Source organism: Rhinatrema bivittatum, chromosome 4, assembly GCF_901001135.1.
Source record: "Rhinatrema bivittatum chromosome 4, aRhiBiv1.1, whole genome shotgun sequence".
NCBI classification, from domain to species: domain Eukaryota; kingdom Metazoa; phylum Chordata; class Amphibia; order Gymnophiona; family Rhinatrematidae; genus Rhinatrema; species Rhinatrema bivittatum.
In genome coordinates, this window is record NC_042618.1 from 470,750,978 (window position 1) to 470,769,084 (window position 18,107).

At 42.9% G+C, this 18,107-nt stretch overlaps 1 protein-coding gene across 2 annotated transcripts in view; it reads left to right on the forward strand.

The window, feature by feature from the left end:
• LOC115089190 (solute carrier family 23 member 1-like) overlaps positions 1 to 18,107 on the forward strand; it is a 97,066-nt gene that overhangs the window by 67,133 nt on the left and 11,826 nt on the right. The window contains exons 3-7 of one of the 2 annotated variants that reach the window (XM_029597234.1): positions 1,220 to 1,377; positions 2,152 to 2,311; positions 3,050 to 3,231; positions 10,244 to 10,364; positions 12,633 to 12,789. In XM_029597234.1, the coding sequence (XP_029453094.1) occupies positions 1,220 to 1,377; positions 2,152 to 2,311; positions 3,050 to 3,231; positions 10,244 to 10,364; positions 12,633 to 12,789 (778 nt within the window). The remainder of the gene's footprint in view (positions 1 to 1,219; positions 1,378 to 2,151; positions 2,312 to 3,049; positions 3,232 to 10,243; positions 10,365 to 12,632; positions 12,790 to 18,107) is intronic. The other variant, XM_029597236.1, reaches the window with a different exon arrangement.

Genomic DNA, 18,107 nt, shown 5'->3' on the forward strand with positions numbered 1-18,107 from the left:
GGGACATGATTTTGCCATATTGGCAAAATTTAAAACCGGGAGCTTTAGGAGCCATTAGGGCACTGAAAAGTGCCATTTGGGGTTCACTGAAGAGATTTTGAGAAGAGAGAGAGAGAACATTTTTCCAAGAGTGAAGAGAGAGAAAAACCTGCGACCATTACCTCGCGGGAAGGCACCTCGCAGGTGTGCAGGAGTGAAACTTTCAACATTCTATGAGAGGTTCCCGCACCGGGACGCCAGGGGCTCTCCCAGACAGCATGGCTAATGCAGCCTGCTTACCTGCGGGAAAATGACTGTTTTAGACAGTTCCTACAAGGCAGGCCTGGACAAAGTGTGTTTAACTAGTTACAAATTCATCATTAGAGTTTGTTGCTCGGATGCTTGGGGTTGGTTTGATTTTTTGGGGAAGCCTGGCGGTTTCCTCTTGCCCTTTTGGGCTTCTGGCTCAGTCAGAACCAGAGCAGGGATCTTGCACCATGAGCCTTAATTTGCAGCTATCTGGGGACTCTCCCCCCTATATGATATCCTCCCTCCCAACTCACTTTGGTCTAATCCTAGTGGTTTTCACCCCAGTTCACAGGTTCCACCTGGTCAGTCGGGTTTTTAGAGGACATTCACAATGAATATGCATGAGATAGATTTGCATACAGTGGAGGCAGTGCATGCAAACGTCTCATGCATATTCATTCGGGAGATCCTGAAAACCCGAGAACTGGGTTGAGAATCTCTGTAACAGCAATGGGCCTCAGCTTTTTCTGGAGCCCTGAAATTATGGGTTGAGACAGCAGCACTGCGCAGTCATGGCGACTCCCTTTCCCTTCCTTCCAGGAGCAGTGAAACCCCCAGCCCCGGCCCAACTGGGAGGATTGAACCCAGGTTCCTGTGCGCTGCCGCTGAGTCACCTGGCCAGCCCTGGACACGTAGTTTTATAGTGAAATAGTAACATAACACCAGAGAAGGCCAGCGCATTCGGTTTTCCTTTGTGCTTCTGTTCCATTGCATGATGCCATCTCACAGCACCCTTTCTCTTATCTCATCAACGTTTGACACCAGGTCCAGTTGAAAGACTAAATTTCCCACCCAGCTTAACAAAACAGTGGTTCTCACTGATCTCATTTTCCCCAGTTCAGAACGATGTATGTGAACCAGCTAAAATCCATGGTACGGGAAATAATAGAAGTCCTAGTGCTTCTCTGTCTCATATGTATCCTCTTTCCAGCACTATTTGACAGCTTTGGGTGGGCTTGTGGCCATCCCTCTGATCTTGTCCAAGGAGCTGTGCCTGCAGCACGACCCCCTGACTCAGAGCCATCTCATCAGCTCCATCTTCTTTGTCTCGGGGATTTGCACCCTTCTTCAGGTCGTCTTTGGGGTCAGGTAAGTGGAAGGAAAACTGACATAAAATTGCTCCCCAACGTGTACGTCAAGGTTAAAAGAGCTAGGGCAGTAATATTCCCAAGAGGCCGGCCACTGGGCTGGTTTAGGCACCATAGTTTATCTCCACCTAGTCCTGAGGGATAAGAACTCACGCTGAGGAATGGTACGGAGCTTCTGAAGCTCGGCCAATAGAAGGCATTTCTTTCTGTCTGCCCGGGTCACAGATTCTGCACCATGGAGGTCACAGAAGGTCTCGTTCTTCTTATTTCATTCCAGCATCAAAGCCCCATTTCCAGTTTTCTGCTTTGCACTGGGGGAGACAAAGGTGTCCTTTCTTGTAGTTAAAGGATAATTTTACATAGATAAGGCTTAGCTCAGCTGCTCTGTGCTGTCTCTCTTGTCATCTGCAGCTGCAGATGTTGGTCCTCCATGCAGGAGAAGATAGCGCCGAGCTTGCAATCAGAGTCCTGGACCGAGGACTTCCCTTGCTCTGACTTTCAGGAGAACGCGCGCTTTTCAAGTGTGGTTGTTTCTCTCTAGAAGATAAGGACCACGAGGACTCTGCGCTTTTCCTCTTCCTCCTTGGTCTCTGGGTCTACCTTTTCTTCTCGCTTTCTCCATGGCTAAAGATCCTCTGTGCTTATCCCAGGCTTTCTTGAATTCCGTTTCTGTTTCTGACCTCCTCTGGGGGTCACTCTCTCTCTCTCTCATTGGGGAAAGTTCTCCTCTTTACTCCCTGTATCTATGGTTGCCAGTGTCTCCTCTCTTTTTCAGGTTACCGATTCTTCAGGGAGGAACATTTGCGTTCTTGACGCCCACTCTGTCCATGCTTTCCCTCCCTATTTGGAAATGCCCTGAGTGGACGCAGAACGCCAGCCTGGTGAATGCCACGTCGCCCGAGTTTGTTAACATCTGGCAGTCGAGGATAAGAGAGGTAAAAATCTGCCCAAGATGCACGAGGCAGGCCTGGGTCGACGGCCCAGTCAGTAGCAACATAAGCTGCCAGGTGGCTCTTCTCAGTTTAGCTGCGAGAACAGGAGGTGCTCTGATCCCTTTCTCCTTCTGTCAGGCTCCGCTACACAATTTGGAATAGCTGTGGTGTGAATAATTACCCTCTGCTCCCAAGAGCAGTGAGAGTGCTGCAGGTCAGGAGGGAAGTGACTTGGTAGGACTCCTTAAATAGCCGGAGGCGCTTGCAGTCAGGACCCAGGTACATTGCAGAGCTCTGAATAGGGTCCCGGTATCAGATAAGTCCAGGCACGGCAGATCAGAAGGATCCGCGTTGGCAGAGCTGTGTGTGGCCCAGCAGCAGTGCGGGTCAGCACAAGCTGCATTGGCAGGACAGTGGGTGGGAAGTTTGGGGTGAACTGCTGCCTGTGCTTCTTGGCAGCTTCTAAAGTTTAGCAAAATATTAGGCTGTTAGACTTTAAAAAGGTGCTGACTGAGGCTGCAGACTTTCCACCTCTGTAACTGCTGCCCTTTGCTTTTATGTAGTCTTTGGCTGGATCATTCTGGTTATGATCCCTAATAAAGTGATAGAAATCTGCAGCTGCCTCGGCTGTCACTTAATTGCTCAGCACCATCCCTCAGCGGCCACAAGAGATTGCATATGAAATTTTTGTAATTGTAATGTGCTTTGCGACTAAACTCTCCCTTTATCTCTCGTTTTTAGATTCAGGGAGCCATCATGGTGGCTTCCTGTTTCCAGATATTTGTCGGATTTTCTGGTCTGATTGGATTTCTGATGCGGTTTATCGGCCCTCTGACAATTGCCCCGACCATCACCCTCATTGCGCTGCCTCTCTTCGAGACCGCAGGCAACGATGCTGGAGCTCACTGGGGGATCTCAGTCCTGTAAGTCCTGCTATCACGTCGCGCTGCGCTCCTATAAATGAATGTTTTACGATGAGGACGGGAGGGGCATGAGATGGGCAAATCTGACCTGGCTGTCCTGAGTTGCAAGTTGTGAAGACATTGGTCCTGCACTGCTCAATGCGGTGTGAAAAACCGAGTTACACGGTAGCAGATCAATATTCAAAGTCGGTCATTTCAGTAACCTAGCCGGATATAGCTTATCCGACTAAGTTACAATGTATATGCAGTGGCACGGCGAAGCCGCTAAATATATGTGTATATGTGCGGACGTCACCGGATAAGCTTAGACCTGCTCTATGGGGCGACTAAACTTAGACGTGCACTTATACGCCTAACTCTGAATATTGGTAGTTAGGCATATAAGTTATACATCTAACTCACTCCGCACCCGATCCATCCAATGCACACCTGCTGTTTTTATGCATACATTTTAGGCGTATTAGGGGCTTGTATAGCTAAGCGGCAGCTGCTGAACGTACGTGCATATTCAGCAGCCTCTACTTAGCCGCTTAAGTCACTCTTAATCAGCTAAACAGCTCTGAACTAAACATGCATTGAATACTGACCTCTAGGAATTTAGCATACTGGCCCACTTCCAGAGTTTGCATCCTATTTCATCCCTTCCCTTTCCAACTAAGATAATAGAATTGATTGTCCTTAAACAACTTTTGCAATTCCTAGACGAACATTTAATACTTGACCAATATCAATTTGGTTTCCGTAAACATCATAATACAGAAACTCTCCTGTTATCCAGCACTAATTTGATACATCGTGGTTTTGATTCAGGCACTTCTTTTCTCATGATTCTATTAGATATCAGTTCAGTTTTTCACACCTTATTTTGAATTCTTATATACCAACATTCCTGTAAAGTATACAGATCATACCAGTTTACAGTGTAACAGAACTGTCGCGGGGAGCGATTACATAGAACATGAAACAATTAGAACATCGGAACACATTGAACGTAGAACATTAGAGCATCAGAACATTTGGAACATTTGGAGCAAAGGAAAACATTATAAATTGAATGCGGGATAACTGTAAGACATCAATGCCGTAAAATAGTGTATAAGACATAAGACTTGATGACTGAACCATAAAATTCTTCTGAACAATCTCTCTGATACTGGTATCTCAGGCACTGTCAAAACATGGTTTACATCCTAGTTCACTGAGAGAATTCAACAGGTGAACATAGCCAATGACACTTCTTAGATAAGAACATAAGAAATTGCCATACTGGGTCAGACCAAGGAACCATCAAGCCCAGTATCCTGTTTCCAACAGTGGCCAATCCAAGTTGCAAGTACCTGGCAAGTACCCAAACACTAAGAAGATCCCATGCTACTGATGCCAGTAACAGCAGTGCCTATTCCCTGTCAACTTGGTTAATAGCAGTCAATGGACTTCTCCTCCAAGAACTTATCCAAACATTTTTTAAACACAGCTACACTAACTTCACTAACCACATCCTCTGGCAACAAATTCCAGAGCTTAATTGTGCGTTGAGTGAAAAATAATTTTCTCTGATTAGTTTTAAATGTGCTACTTGCTAACTTCATGGAGTGCCCCCTAGTCTTTCTATTATCCGAAAGTGTAAATAACCAATTTCATTTACCCATTCTAGACCTCTCATGATCTTAAAGACCTCTATCAGATCCCCCCTCAGGCATCTCTTCTCCTAGCTAAACTGCCCTAACCTCTTTAGCCTTTCTTCATTGGGAAGCCATTCCATCCCCTTCATTATTTTGGTCGTCTTTCTCTGTACCTTCTCCATCACAATTATATCTTTTTTGAGATGCGGTGACCAAAATTGTACACAGTATTCAAGGTGTGGTCTCACCATGGAGCGATACAGAGGCATTATGACATTTTCCGTTTTATTCACCATTCTCTTCCTAATAATTCCTAACATTCTGTTTGCTTTCCAATCACTATTGGTGTCCCTCAAGGCTCGGCTCTATCAGTTGTCTTATTTAATATCTATCTGACTCCTCTCTGTCTACTTCTATCCACCTTGGGTCCAGATATGCTGATGATATTCAGGGTTTTTTTTTCCCTTTTAAATCATCCTGGTCAGTTACTCAGCAATTTGTTTCTCTATGTCTGTCTTCTATCAGAGCTTGGACCCAGAAAGCAACAAGGAAGACGATCTATCAAAGTCGTGAGGAGAACAAAAAGAAGATAGATCCAAAGTCTGTAAAATTCTTTATTGTAGTAAAAGACAAGTTGCCCAATAATTGCCCAAATCTGGCCGAGTTTCGCCCGCTTAAAGGGGGCTGCTTCATGGGCTACAGAATGTAAACAAACATTGAAATAACGCATAAAAACATATATAAAAAACATATAAAATCCCACATAAATAATAATATAAATAATATAAAGCAAAGAAGATAATAACATATATACAAACAAATAAACTTAATCTAAAAGAAATATAGAAAGATCGATGCAGACATCAAAATGAATAAATAATATAAATTATGTAAAATGTTTTGTAAAGGAAAAACATATATATATATATATATATATATATACACACACACATGACAAGACCATGACACCAAAATAAGGGCTGACAGGATAAAGAATTCGATACCTGCGTATGTGATGTATAGTAAATGATAATCGTCTATCGGCGTTCTTATTGTAGGACAAAAAATAGGAACCTATTAAAAAAGCAAACCCATGAATGAACAAATTGTTTGTAGCATAATGCTTATTAATAAATCTTGATTACTTGTAAAATATAATAAATGGCAAAGATGATCTTTTATATTAGATTAATTATATATATTTTTGGGGTGTTTGCAGTGATCCTGTCGGATTAACCATTTTAGGTACATGTAATATATAAATTGACTATTAAATATTCAAAAGACAATAGATTAAACATTTTTTTATATTATATATATTAATAAAAGAGTATTAGTCTTCCTAAATGTACAGCTTCATCCCGGTGTGGAATAATATATAGCGAAACTGCGAGGATACATAATGATAACAACGCAAGGCGCAAACGGTAAAGAATGAAAATAAGTAAGCTACATACAAAGTGAAAGCACAAATTCAAACTGAATAACCGATGAATATTCCTCTGCTACGTATAATGAAGCCTGTAATGTAGAAATAAAGACCGGAAACGAAAGTATGAATACTGTGTTGTGCACAGGACGAATGTTATTTAAAAATTAGGTAAACAACAATAATTTATTGGAAAAAAACACAAGAGTTAAAATAGTTGTGCTGCGTGTTGCAAAAGAATAGCCACCACGGAACGCGTAAGATTTTGTGAGAAACAGATAAAGCGCAATGTACTAATCGGTTATTTTGTAAACAGCCGATAATGAATTAATGAAGGATAATATATGTATAACAGGCCAGCGTTTTTACAAAATAATAATGATAACTCTGCGACATATGAGTATACGTAGTAGGACAGACGATTTTGTCATTTGGTTTTTTATTCCTAGGTTGTAAGAGTTCATTTCTATTCTGTTTTGCTGCTCTCTTGTAGCCGTTTATGACTTATTTTTCTGGATAGTCTCTTTCAATGAATCTCTGTTTCACCTCAACTGATCTTGTCTGAAAGGTAATATCGTCCGCACAAATCAGGCTCTGTGTTACCATTAGGTTTCTCGCGGTATCGGAACAACGCACAGTTGATTGAAAAACATTGCTTCTCTCACTGTTCTAAAATTTTTGTTTCCCGCACTGCTTTTAACATAGCAATAGTGCAAATCGATTTTATTAACTGCACTTCTGTCATCAGATTAGAACTCTGTTGTTTTTAAGCACTTAAAAAATCTTTTTTGAAGAGATATTAAAATTATTTGTATTACATCTGCAAGTAGTCAGGTGTATCTGGACCAGGGAGAAAATTATTTAACAAAAATAGTACAAAATAAAGCGGTTCCTTGCACTGTTTTTATGGTAATGCGAATAAATAAGAAAGTACTTTACTTTAAGGAAAAGTGTTTGTTTGTTTTTTTTTTACAGATTATGATCCGATGGCAGGATTGTTTAATCAAAATCAGATTCCTTCATTAATTCATTATCGGCTGTTTACAAAATAACCGATTAGTACATTGCACTTTATCTGTTTCTCACAAAATCTCACGCGTTCCGTGGTGGCTATTCTTTGTCAACACGCAGCACATCCATTTTAATTCTTACGTTTTTCCCAATAAATTATTGTTCTTTACCTAATGTTTAAATAACATTTGATGTCTGCATTGATTTTACTATATTTCTTTTAGATATAGCTTATTTTTTTGTACATATGTTATTATCTCCTTTGCTTTATACTATATATATTATTATTTATGTGGGATTTTATATGTTTTTTATATATGTTTTTATGTGTTATTTAAATGTTTGTTTACATTTTATAGCCCCCTGAAGCAGCTCCCTTTAAGCGGGCGAAACTCGGCCAGTCAGGCAATTATTGGGCAACTTGTCTTTTACTACAAGAAAGAATTTTAAGGACTTTGAATCTATCTTCTTTTTGCTCTTCTATCAGAGCTTGGCTTGACTATAACAGACTCTCTCTAAACGTCAATAAAATTGAGATCAAGGTCTTAGGACATGCCATATCTTTTTCTATCCCCCTCTCTTTGCAATTCAATTCACAAACTATATCTACATCAAAAACCATGCACTAGCTCTGAGTTCACTTAGGGCCAGATTTTTAAACCTATGCGCGGGTGTAGACTTTATAACATGCGTGTGTAGCCGCACGCATGTTATAAAATCCGAGGTCGGTGCGTGCAAGCGCCGAGCCGTAGGGGAGCCCCGATGGCTTTCCCTGTTCCCTCCGAGGCCGCTCCAAAATGGGAGCGGCCTCAGAGGGAACTTTCCTTCCAACCCCCCCACCTTCCCCTCCCTTCCCCTACCTAACCTGCCCCCCAGCCCTATCTAAAAAAAACCCTGATCTTTGTTGGCAAGGTTGCGCCTGCCTCCGGGCAGGCGTAGGTTGCGCGAGCCCCCGGCACGACCGCTGTGCCGGAGGCCTTGATCCCGCCCTCGCCCTGTCCCGCCCACTCCCCGCCCCTTTTTTCAAGCCCCAGGACATACGCGCATCCCGGGGCTTGCGCACGTCGCCGGGCCTATGCAAAATAGGCTCGGCACACACAGGAGCAGGTTTTCGGGGTTACGCACGTAATATACTCTCTGGAACTCTATCCCACCAGACTTAAGACAGGAGCCATGCTCTCTAACATTTAGGAAAAGACTAAAAACTTGGCTTTTCAAAAAAGCATTTCCAAGCCCTGAATAAAACCTTCACGCAACAGCACAACTGGATCTAAATTCTGTGTTATATTTATTCATATTCTGTGTCATACTTAGCCTTCTAGATACATATGTTCCATCTCACAGTGATATACCGCCACATTTATTCGCATAGTCTTATTTACTCATCTTGTTACTCTTTTACATTAATTGGCTGAAATGTAAATATTGCTCTGTTCCTTTATCTCCCCTCTTCCAGTTCCAAGTTAATTTTCCCTGTTTTTTGTAACTTTCTCACATCCTTTTCTGATTCCCTGTATTTAAAGTTCAAGGTTTTTATTGAGAATATTGTTTATTACGCTACGTTATGCCTTTCACACTTTGTTAATTGTAAACCGGGTTGATGTGATGCCTGTCATGAAACTCGGTATAACAAAAACAATAAATAAAAATAAATAAATAAAATATACGCGCGTAACCCTTTGAAAATCCGCCCCTTAGACTCCATTCGATCAGTGTAAGATCATGTAAAACAAAAGTTGTTCACTACCATTTTATAAACTCCACCATCTAAAACCCTTGTTGGATACACATAACCTTTGCACTGTTCTCCAATCGTTAATACTAACCTCGATCGATGATTGCAACCTGGAGTACAGGTTATCTGTACCTGTACACATAACCTGTATTCCAATCATTAATACTAACCTCGATCGATCATTGCAACTCTCTTTACATAGGCCTTCCTCGCAGTTAATACAAAATGCCGCAGCGAGACTCCTTACTAACACACACAAACACAATCACATTGCCCTGGTCCTTCAGACGTTACATTGGCTTCCATTTTTAGATTCCCGGAGAAAGTAGGAACTGGAGCTATTAGTCCACAATCTGCTACATCATGTTCGCTCTCCATGGGTCAATAGCACCTTAAAAATGTATATCCCAAAAAGATCCCTCCGGTCTAGCTCTCAGTCACTTCTTGGAATTCCAACCTTACGTTCAGCCAGAGTATCCTCTACCCACGAAAAAGCTTTCTCCCTCGCCGGTCCCTCCTTCTGGAACTCACTGTCACTATATACATAAGGTCCCTAACTAATCAAAAGGATTTCAGAATTGCTTAAAAAACATCTATCTTCTGCTGTGTTTTCTTTGCCTCTCGCAGCCAGTCAGGCCTACCCCTCAGTAAATCGTGCTCTCTTACTGTATCCAGATATACTGCCCTGAATACAGATTTCCACTCAGAGTAACAGCAGTCTTGTCAGCAATTTAAATGATTAGGTTTAATGACGTTTTGCCATTTGTGTGTTGTTGTTGTTTTGTGTTTTTATTTTATATGTGAAACAATTATTTTATGTTTGTGAATGCCCTTGCCCGCCCCGGACAGTGGTGGGACCGGGATACGAATAATGTTAAATAAATAAAATAAGTAGGTGCCCATGGAGTTTCTTCTCAAGAAAACATGGCTGAAATAGGATGTAGCAAGCCACTAAAAAACTTAGTGGGCACTGACAGTTTAAGAAATAATTAGCCAAGATGGCAACCTTGTGCGTCGCAGAGCTCCTGTACAGATGTTATGGGTCCTTGTGAGGCCTTTAGACTGAGCTGATGTTGCTCACGTACATTATCCCTCTGCATTGTTCAAGGGAGGGAACACATGACTTTGCTACCTTCTGCGTCATCAGAACAGCCTGTACCTTTCTGCTGTTGTGTTGGTTCTCTCAGTTTATAGCCCTGACTTTGCTTATTCTAGGACTGCCTCCCTCATCATCTTGTTCTCTCAGTACCTGAAAAACGTACCAGTGCCTGTTCCAAGCTATAGCAAAGCAAAGAAGTGGCACTTCTCCAAGATCTACCTCTTCCAGATCTTCCCGGTGAGTGGCCTCTGCCCTCTGTAATCTCGGAGCAGGTAAGAGATATCCGAGTCAGAACGCGCCGTGCTCCAGCACCCCAAGCCCTGCAAGAGCTGTGCATTCGCATTTCGGCATGCTCAGAATAAAATGGAGTATACGCCCGGTTACATACCCTGTCCTGTTTAACGCTGCTTCTTATCCCATGGAGTAAGATTATTACTGCAAACAGTGAAGGGACATACACAAGGAAATCCAAGGTCATGTTAGGTTATCAGCTAATAGTACGAGAAAACGTCTCATGCAACTGTACAGCTGCAAGGAAGCTGGACGGTGTTCAGAAAAGCTTATATTATTCTAACAAGGTCAATGTACGTGTGTGTGTGCAAGGCTTTTAGATTTCTTAACTCAGGATCAGATTTAGAGGGCCATCCTCAAAGGCATTTATTTACCCGGGCACTATGACCTTACTGACCTCCTCAAAAAAGTGCATGCGGGTTCACTAGCGCACACAGACAGGGCCGCATTAAAAAGGGGGCGTTCCCGTGGGCGTGTGAAGGTCGGGGGAGGGTAAACTGCGCCTGCACATGTTTCATTGGTAAATGTGCACCCACTATTCTGAACGTTCCCTGCTGGCCGCACAAACAGAGGGTACTAAGGATGCGGACGCTCGTAGCGTGTTACAGTGGCAGCTTGGCACTCTGCTAATTTTCAAACAGAAACAGCACGGGTAATTTCTCTTTGGAAATTTGCAGAAAGCAGAGGATTTGAAAGAACCTATGTAGTTGACAAATACACAGACTCTTTGAAATTTGCCCGTACCAGGACAAACCCCCCGCCCAGCAGCTTGCACAATGTGGAACCAGGGCATAAGAATATAAGAATATGCCATACTGAGTCAGACCAAGGGTCCATCAAGCCCAGCATCCTGTTTCCAACAGTGGCCAATCCAAGCCATAAGAACCTGGCAATTACCCAAACATTAGATAAATCACAAGCTACTATTGCTTATCAATTAACGTAATAGCAGTTTATTGATTTTTTTCTCTGGGAACTTATCCAAACCTTTTTTAAACCCAGTTACACTAACTGCTGTAACCACATCCTCTGGCAATGAATTCCAGAGCTTAACTATGCACTGAGTGAAAAAGAACTTTCTCCGATTAGTTTTAAATGTGCCCCATGCTAAGTTCATGGAGTGTCCTCTAGTCTTTCTACTATCCGAAAGAGTAAATAACTGATTCACATCTACCCGTTCTAGACCTCTCATGATTTTAAACACCTCTATCATATCCCCCCTCAGTCGTCTCTTCTCCAAGCTGAAAAGTCCTAAACTCTTTAGTCTTTCCTCATAGGGGAGCTGTTCCATTCCCCTTATCATTTTGGTTGCCCTTCTCTGTACCTTCTCCATCGCAATTATATCTTTTTTGAGATGCGGCGACCAGAATTGTACACAGTATTCAAGGTGCGGTCTCACCATGGAGCGATACAGAGGCATTATGACATTTTCTGTTTTAGTCACCATTCCCTTCCTAATAATTCCCAACATTCTGTTTGCTTTTTTGACTGCCGCAGCACACTGTACCGATGATTTCAATGTGTTATCCACTATGACACCTAGATCTCTTTCTTGGGTTGTAGCACCTAATATGGAACCTAACATTGTGTAATTATAGCATGGGTTATTTTTCCCTATATGCATCACCTTGCACTTATCCACATTAAATTTCATCTGCCATTTGGATGCCCAATTTTCCAGCCTCACAAGGTCTTCCTGCAATTTATCACAATCTGCTTGTGATTTAACTACTCTGAACAATTTTGAGTCATCCCCCTCTAGCCATCGCCTTCAGCCGGCAAGAGAAATTGGGCAAGAAACGCTTCTTACCTGCTGTGGCTGCTGCCCTCTCCTTTGCTGGGCTCCTTCTAAAGTCAGAGCAGCGCAGGGCCCTGTGGTTTCGTGAGTCTGAAGTGACCCCTCTAGTTCCGAGGGAAACTGGGCAGAAGAGGAGGGTAGGATCAGCAGAGAGAGATTCTGCTCGCTGACTCCTGCCAGTGAGGGGGGGGGGGGGGGGGGGGGGGGGGGAGAGAGTGAGATTTTGCCATCAGCAGCGATGGAGCCCCTCCCTCCCCCCCCCCCACCCCGTCTCCTTTCTGCGAGTAGCACACAGTTTGGGGTGCACTCGATAGCCCCCACCGTTCCCGTGCTACGTTCCGGTTTCAGGGGGCGCACGGCGGAGGACCGGGAATGCGTGCACTCGCTCACGAGGCTTTTCTTCCACATTCGGACAGGTTCTCTTCGGGATCTCCTTCTCCTGGATCCTCTGCTATGCGCTGACTGCTACCAACGTCTTCCCCTCTGACCCCCAGAGCTATGGGCACGGGGCTCGCACGGATGTGAAGGGAGAGGTCGTGTATCAAGCGCCCTGGTTCCGTTTTCCTTACCCAGGTACGGTGCGCCAGAACCAGTTCTGTTCTGTTGGCATCAGATGTCTGCAGTCGTTTTTTTGATTTCTGTTTTTTAGTGTTTATAATTTAATGACTGTGCTCTTTCATGAACTGCCTGCTTGCCTCATGCTTTTATCTTTTTGTATGGATGTATACTTCTGAGACGGGCAACAGAACAATAAGAATATATGCCCGGCCGTGCGCGTAAAATCCGGGGTTTACGCGTACGGCCGGGCATTCCGCATGCCGCGCAGATTTTCAAAGAGGCCCGGCCAAGCGTGTAAACCCCGGTATGCGCAGACGTGCTGGGTCTCTTCAAAGGGGCAGGCCGGGGAGTGGGGAGGGGTTGGGACAGCGCCATTGTACACTGTCCCGGGGAAGCGCGCGCTGGCAGCCGGCCGGCGCCCGTAAGTTTCTTCTGCTCCCGAGGAGCAGTAAGTAAAAAAATTAAAAAATTAGGGGTAGATAGGTAGGGGTTAGGGGTCGGGGTGGAGAGGGGAAGGGGAAGGAAGGTTGGGTAGGGGGTGTAGGAAAGTTTCATCCCAGTCTGCTCCTTAATTGGAGCAGACTGGGAGGGAACTGGGGAAAGCCCGATTGCGTAGCTGCGTGTACTCTTGCAAAATTCGGCCCCCTGCACTCACTGCCTGCATGTATGTGTGACCCACGCATTTTATAACATGTGCATGTGCACGCATGTTATAAAATCGGTACGTGCATGTGTGCATGCCGGGAACCGCACACGCATGTTATAAAATCTGCCCTATAGGCTATATACTGTAAGCTGGGGGTGATTGTCAATAAAACTTTCATTTCTTTTTGTTCTGTTTTTCACCCTTTTTTCGTTTTCGTGTTTCATTAGGTTTTCTTTTTTTTTCATTGTTCATTGCTTTGGTTTAGTGCCCACTATTACAACTCAAATTGTGTCAGTGACTCAAATAGTGGGCACTAAATGAAAAACATTTTTAAATGAAATGTTGTTGTCATTTCAGTTTAGAAACGATATGAAATGAAATGAAAGCGCATCCCTAATAGATACACCCCTAATATAATAAAGACAAATAAATACAAATAAAGCTAGGCAAAAAAAAAAAATTGACACTAAAGAAAGGGCTCAGGAGAGGGAGCGAGCTAGCATCATCCCAAGCCAAGCATGCTCCAAGCCCTAGAAATGGCGGGGGATTACAAAACACAGGGAATAAAGGCTAGCAAATATATATTATATATATATATATATATATATATATATATATATATATATATATATAGTGATACCACTTTAGTGGACTGACTTAATACATTTCTTGCTTAGGTATTGGAGCCAATTCTCTTCTTCAGGTCAGGTCCCCATCTACTCCCGCATACGGTTCAAGCTCCTCTTTCTCACCTACAAATGCCTTCACTCTCCAGCCCCTCACTACCTCTCCTCTTTTATCTCTCTCTACGCCACTCCTCATGCACTCAGCTCATCGGATAAGTCACTCTTCCCTGTGCCCTTCTGCTCCACCATCAATTCCCACCTCCGTGCTTTCCACCTGGCAGCGCCGCGGGCTTGGAACAGGCTTCCTGAGCTGGTGCGTCACGCTCCCTCTCTCGCCATGTTTAAATCCCATCTAAAGACCCACCTTTCTGAAACCACTTTTAAATCTTATGCCTGATTATTATCTGCTTTTAGTCTGGTTAACTAACTTTCTTTTCTTTTTAACCATTGTCTTGCTATATGACATACCCCAAGTCTCTTGTCCTGTATGTTTGTATTATTAGATTGTAAGCTCTACTGAGCAGGGACTCTCTCTTTGTGTGTTTGCACAGCGCTGCGTATGTCGTGTAGCGCTATAGAAATGTTAAGTAGCAGTAGTAATAGTAGGAAGGGAGTACTAGTTCTTGAAAACTCGTCAAGAAATGTATTAAGTTAGTCCAATAAAAAGGTATCATCTTGTACATTTTTTTTTTTTGCTTGCTAACCTTTATTTCTGTGGACTAACACGTCAACTGCACTGCTTTATCGGAAACACAGGGAGGCAGGCGGATGAGAGGAAGGCTGCTTGCTAATCTCCGAGCAAGAAAGCAAGGCGCTCGCCAACGAAGGCGTCGAGCCAGGGGATCGCCAGGTGCCGGCTGATAATCTCAGGAATACTTACCCAGAAGGCTATCCCGGAAGGGAGGAGAGTCCACCCCAGACCCAAGCCTGGCACCACGGAAGCCAGAGGCCTCCCTGACACGAGACCTGTTTTGTACCACATCCTGGAAGGGATGAGCCAGAAGCCCCAGTACCCGGCTGGAGCATCAACGCAGCCCGAGACTTCCAGAAGCCTTCTCAGCTCCAAGAGGAGCCGGTCCAAGAGGGCACTAAGGAGCAGGTCGGAGGACCCTTTCATTCGAGATTCTTGCAGAAAAAAAAAAAAGATGCAGGCACTCCTGGGGAGGATGACCTGGCAGCACTCTGGCAGCCTAAGGAAAAAAGATGCCAACTTGCTGAATATTTCTAGATATTTGGCCAAGTTTGTGGCTTGGGAATTTTGCATAAAGGGAGCTGCTGACGAGCATAATATAATCAAACAATCTCTAGCATGTGGCTCTCTGACATGGATATAATTACAGAAATATTGGCATTGGTTTTGTTTTTTTTTAATTTTGAAAACTTTTTTTTTCAATTAATACAGTAACTGCCAATGAGAAACCTTAAGTTACAGCAAAGCATTTAAGCCCTTCTTACCTTGAAATATTTATTTATTTATTTATTTATTTATTGTTTTTGTTATACCGAGTTTCATGATAGGCATCACATCAACCCGGTTTACAAATAACAAGGAGTGTAAAGCATAATGTAACGTAAAAAACAATATTTTCAATAAGAACCTTGAACTTTAAATACAGTGAATCAGAAAAAGGGAGAGGGAAAGTTACAAAAAACAAGGAAAATAAACTTGGGATGGAAGGGGAGAAATTGAACAGCACAATATTTACATTTCAGCCTATTGATACATTAGAATAGCAAGTGAAAAATGAAACGGTACATAGGTAATCAAATGAATAAATATGACAGTTGTGAATGGTAATAGTATGATAAATATTCAGCAGGAATTAGTGAGAGAGGGTTTGAGGTTGGTTGATTCGTGTTTACATTCCATTATTGCATACGAGTTAGTGCTAGTGAGAGGAGGTTTTATTCAAGGCTTGGAAATGCTTTTTTGAAAAGCCAAGTTTTTAGTCTTTTCCTAAATGTTAAAGAGCATGGCTCTTGTCTCAAATCAGGTGGGATCGAGTTCCAGAGAGCTGGACCTGCTGATGAGAAGGCTCTGAAACTCAAGGATTTATGTTGGTAGGTTTTGGCCTTTGGAATTTGGAGTGACTCTTTGTAGTGTTCCCTGATAGGCCTGGCGGTGGTGAATTTTTTAAGTGGTATTTGTAGGTCGAGTTGCGTGTGTTGGTTGATAGTTTTGTAAATGATGTTAATGGTTTTGTACATGATTCTATAGTGGATCGGAAGCCAATGGAGGTTTTTGAGAATAGGTGAAATGTGGTCAATTTTCCTGGAATTTGTAAGGACTCTGGCTGCAGAGTTCTGAACCATTTGTAAAGGTTTGGTGTAAGAAGCTGGGAGGCCTAATAGTAATGAGTTGCAATAATCTAGTTTGGAAAAGATTATTGCTTGCAAGATTGTTCTGAAGTCCTGAGTGTGAAACAGCGGTTTTATTCTTTTCAGGATATGTAATTTGTAGAAGCAATCTTTGGTGGTTTGGTTAATGAATGTTTTGAGGTTGAGATGATTGTCTAGGATGGCTCCTAAGTCTCTTACGTGGGTTGTTTGAAGGAGTGTGGGTGGTTTAGGAAGTGTGTTATTGTTTTCCGGTGATATGAGCAGGAATTCTGTTTTCGAAGCATTGAGTACAAGGTTTAGACTGTTGAGGAGAAGTTTAATTTCTAATAGGCAACTGTCCCAGTATTCCATTGTTTTTGAGATTGATTCTTTTATAGGGATTACGATCTGTACGTCGTCTGCAAAAAGGAAATGTTTCAGGCTTAATTTTGTAAGTAGTTGGCAGAGTGGTAGCAGGTAGACATTGAAAAGGGTGGGTGAAAGTGATGATCCTTGCGGCACTCCTCTATTAGAAGGGTGGTATTGGGATTCTTTATTATGAATTTTGACTCTGTATCCTCTGTTTTCTAGAAATGTTTTGAACCAGTTTAGTGTGGCACCTGTTAAACCAATGTTTGCCAGCTGTTTTAGAAGAAGGGCGTGGTTGACGGTGTCAAAGGCCGCCGAGAAGTCAAGGAGGATTAGTAAATATGCTTGGCCTTTATCAATACCAGAGAGTAGGTAGTCCATGAGTGAAATTAGTAGCGTTTCGGTGCTTGCGGCTTTGCGAAAACCATATTGGTTTGGGGACAGAATACTGTGGTCCTCTAGGTAGTTGGATAGTTGGGTGTTTACCAGTTTTTCCATGATTTTAGCTATAAATGGTAGGTTGGAAATAGGGCGGAAGTTGTTGGGATCACATGCATTTAGATTTGGTTTTTTTAGCAGTGGCTTGATTGAGGCAGTTTATGTGGCTTGATTGAGGCAGTTTATGTCACTAGCTCCTCTCCCCACCCTCCCCAGCAGCATACTGAAAGGAAATGTCATTGATACCTAATTTATTAAAAGTAAACGGAAGAAGCACCTTACCAAATGCGGTTTTAACAATAACAAGGCAGTCACACTTTTCTTTCCTTCCCTGAGAATCTCTCACAGGAACCGAAATGGACGGGAGATTAAAATCTCTGAGCCATCTGGTGTTGCCGTGCTTCTGATACACTTATATTGACTCTTTCACCTACTGCATTCAGCATCAGCTCAACTCTATCAATCTTGTTACATAAGAACATAAGAAATTGTCATGCTGGGTCAGACCAAGGGTCCATCAAGCCCAGCATCCTGTTTCCAACAGAGGCCAAACCAGGTCACAAGAACCTGGCAAGTACCCAAACACTAAGAAGATCCCATGCTACTGATGAAATTAATAGCAGTGGCTATTCCCTAAGTAAACTTGATTAATAGCCGTTAATGGACTTCTCCTCCAAGAACTTATCCAAACCTTTTTTGAACCCGGCTACACTAACTTCATTAACCACCTCCTCTGGCAACATATTCCAGAGCTTTATTGTGCATTGAGTGAAAAAGAATTTTCTTCGATTAGTCTTAAATGTGCTACTTGCTTACTTCATGGAATGCCCCCTAGTCCTTCCATTATTCGAAAGTGTAAATAACCGATTCACATCTACTCATTCAAGACCTCTCATGATTTTAAAGACCTCTATCATATCCCCCCTCAGCCGTCT